General features: G+C 39.8%; 1 protein-coding gene across 2 annotated transcripts; it reads right to left on the minus strand.

The window, feature by feature from the left end:
* Window positions 1-729: 729 nt before the first annotated feature.
* Window positions 730-2,523, minus strand: LOC109192773 (dof zinc finger protein DOF5.1-like). 2 transcript variants are annotated; one of them, XM_019343475.1, is made up of 3 exons: window positions 2,226-2,523; window positions 1,085-2,014; window positions 730-983 (listed from the first exon to the last, which is right to left on the minus strand). In XM_019343475.1, the coding sequence occupies exons 1-2, from the start codon at window positions 2,274-2,276 to the stop codon at window positions 1,088-1,090; spliced, it is 978 nt and encodes a 325-aa protein (XP_019199020.1). In that variant the 5' UTR covers window positions 2,277-2,523; the 3' UTR covers window positions 730-983; window positions 1,085-1,087. The 2 variants fall into 2 exon arrangements, with proteins under 2 accessions (XP_019199020.1, XP_019199019.1); XM_019343474.1 differs by having other exon boundaries at window positions 730-2,014.
* Window positions 2,524-2,952: the final 429 nt, after the last annotated feature.

Genomic DNA, 2,952 nt, shown 5'->3' on the forward strand with positions numbered 1-2,952 from the left:
TTTTCTCAAGTTTAAAATTAACTTGATTTGGTTCACAAATCTTTAAAATGTCACTTTTAATTATAACGGAAGGTTGTTAAAAGTCACACATTCCAATAGTTGATCAATTAACCTAAAATCTTATCTTAGCTAGCTTACTGAGATTATGCAGGCTACTCGAATTAAAGATAGATAACTAACTTATCTCTTACTTTTATCTGTTATATATGTACATCATGTCTCAAATCTCTCTGACATATATGAAAATCAAAACCATATTATATAAAATACCACTTAAAAATTCATTTGCAATTAACAAATGAAATGATTAACCATTTATAACTCAATTGTGTTGTGATAACAGCATATGTAACCTAACTTGCGGGGGAAGTAACTATATTATATAAATCACCATTAAACAAGGTACTCACCATGCATGCTACCTAAAATATAATTTCCAGCCGGAATTTATCCCCTGTACACCTTTGATTACAGATTTCTCTCGTCACTCAAAAAATATAGCTAGGTTTTCTGTTGGAAGTAGTAGATGGAATAGAAGTATAAGACTGGAAGAGAGATGACGAAAACAAGCGATCTCTCATTCTTTTTGACCAGTGATGGATCGAAGAACACAACCAATGATACTTATGATGCATTCTGATAATCTGAAATTCATTGCGGTTGTAACAATTATATATAAGATATTTAAGAACTAAGATGAGAAAATTAAGGTGGTCGGTCAACTAGGGCTAGCTAAGAAAAGAGTAATTATTACCAAATATCAATGTCGGAATACACGCAAACATCACACATACACCATAGAAACCCACAAATATAGAATACTAGGTGAAAACCTAGATGCAAACCATCAAGAAAAGTTGGGAATTCAAAACAAAATAATTAATACACATGCATCAAGACTACGTACTGCAAGTTGAGTTGAGCTGATAGATGTGGAAGAAAGCCTTTGATGGATCACACCTTCAATTAAAGGACGATAACTAGCAACTGTGTCTGACGGTGGAAATTCTGATCTGAGTTACACACAAAAAAAGAACAGTAGTGGCTAGGGTTTGGAGGTTGCAGAATGGGTAATGAAATACTACAATCATAGAAGATGGGTGGTGGAAGACGAAGTGGAAGAGGAGTTGAGGTGGCCGGAAAACCTTCCAGTCCAAGTGTCGGCGCCGCCACCCCAGAATTGGTTGTTTCCCAGAAACTGCTTTGTTGAATTGCTGTTCAGCCCGTGGGTGTCTTCCATTTTTACCGATGATGTGAGCTGATGAGGAAACTCGGAGGTTGCGCGGGAAGATGAGGCGGCTTCAATTGCTGCTTCGTTTTGGAAATTAGGGAATAGATTTGTGGGTGGCGTAGTGTCAAAGGCGGTTAAAGACGCCGGCAATCTCCAAGGCTCGGCTCCTCCGGTTGATAAGAAGCTCATTTCACCAAACCCTCCGTTTTCGTTACCCACCAGTTGTGGTGGAGGTTGGAAGCCGCCGCCGAAATGGTTTAACCCGGCTTGAAACGCGGCCATGAGTGGCAGCTGCTGTGAAAAGCTGCCGGAAATTTCCGCGCTTCCGCAGCTAGTAGGGGGGCATGAAATATTCATATGGGTGGAAGTATTAGTATTAGTATTAGTATTCCCACCGCCGCTTTGTTTCTCGGAGACAGCCGCCGCGGCTCCCTTGGAACCGTTGTTCTTACTCCTCTTGTTCCTCCGGCAGCCTCCACCCACCGGAACGTTTCTCATAGCGCCCCCTCTAGTCCAGTAACGCCGGCACGTCTTGCAGAAGTGGCGAGGCTGCGAAAGGCTGTAGTTATTGTAGTAACAGAACTTGGTGCTGGTGGAATCACACCTGGGACACTTTAGACCGTTTTCCGGCTGAGGCATCCTGGCTATCCGGGCTCGATCCACCATCGACCCAGGCCGGATCGAACTCTGACCGGCACCCACCGGCGCCGGCGCCGGCAGCGTCGAAATCTGATGATTCTCGAGGCCAGTTTGTTGATGGTAACCTGCAGCAGCCTGCTGTAACTAAAAAAAAAAAAAAGAAGAAATTAATGCAAGCCCTAGTGTAGCTAGCGAGTATATATTATTATTATTATTATTATATAAGTATATTCAGCAAAAAAGACTGCATATATAGAAAGCGAGCTAAGCTGGGAATATGAATATTATCTCTTTTAAAAAACCCGCTTTTGGGAGGAAGAAGATGTATCTTGGAATTAAAGATTAAGAACCTCACCTGGTGCAAATTGGAATGATCTAAATAGACAGGAAAAGAAGAGAAAACCATGGTTAAATTCGATTTTTTTTTTCCTTTCTTTGATGATCTCTATCTTTAATCTTTAGTAGTAGCTTTAATAAAGGGCGACTGGTTTTTTGGAAATATTTGGCGAAGAATATAATCCAGCAAAGAGAGAGAGAGAGAGAATACTAAGGTAGCAGAGAGGCAGCTAGCCTGCTAAGCAAACAGAAAGAAGCTAAAGGAGAAAGAAAGAAAGAAAGAAATAAAGAAGATGCAGGCAGGAAAGCTAAGGGGGTGGGGGGGAGAGGAATTGAATCAAATGAAATGCTATGCACATAACTTTATGTTTATATTATTATTCAAAAATGTTTTGTTATATATCTTTCTTTTTGTTTTATTATAAAGTATAAAATAAAATTAGCTAGGGTTTTTTCTTGCTTTTGATGAGTGGGGGCGAAAGTAGTCCTTCACGTTGAAGCTTTGTGTGGGATGCCATTGGACTGCACTGCCTGCCATGTTAGTGGTGTAGGAAAAAGGTGAGTTGTGACTCCTCAATATTTGCATGGCCAGAGAGAGAAACAAAGAAAGATCGATGTATGTAGAGGGAGGGCAGCATCTATCATGGTGGGATCCTCTCATCCTCTTCTTACGTAATATATATATATATATATATATATATATATATATATATATATATATATATATATATATAGGGTTTGGTTCA

This window comes from Ipomoea nil, unplaced genomic scaffold (genome assembly GCF_001879475.1).
Source record: "Ipomoea nil cultivar Tokyo-kokei standard unplaced genomic scaffold, Asagao_1.1 scaffold1834, whole genome shotgun sequence".
NCBI lineage: Eukaryota > Viridiplantae > Streptophyta > Magnoliopsida > Solanales > Convolvulaceae > Ipomoea > Ipomoea nil.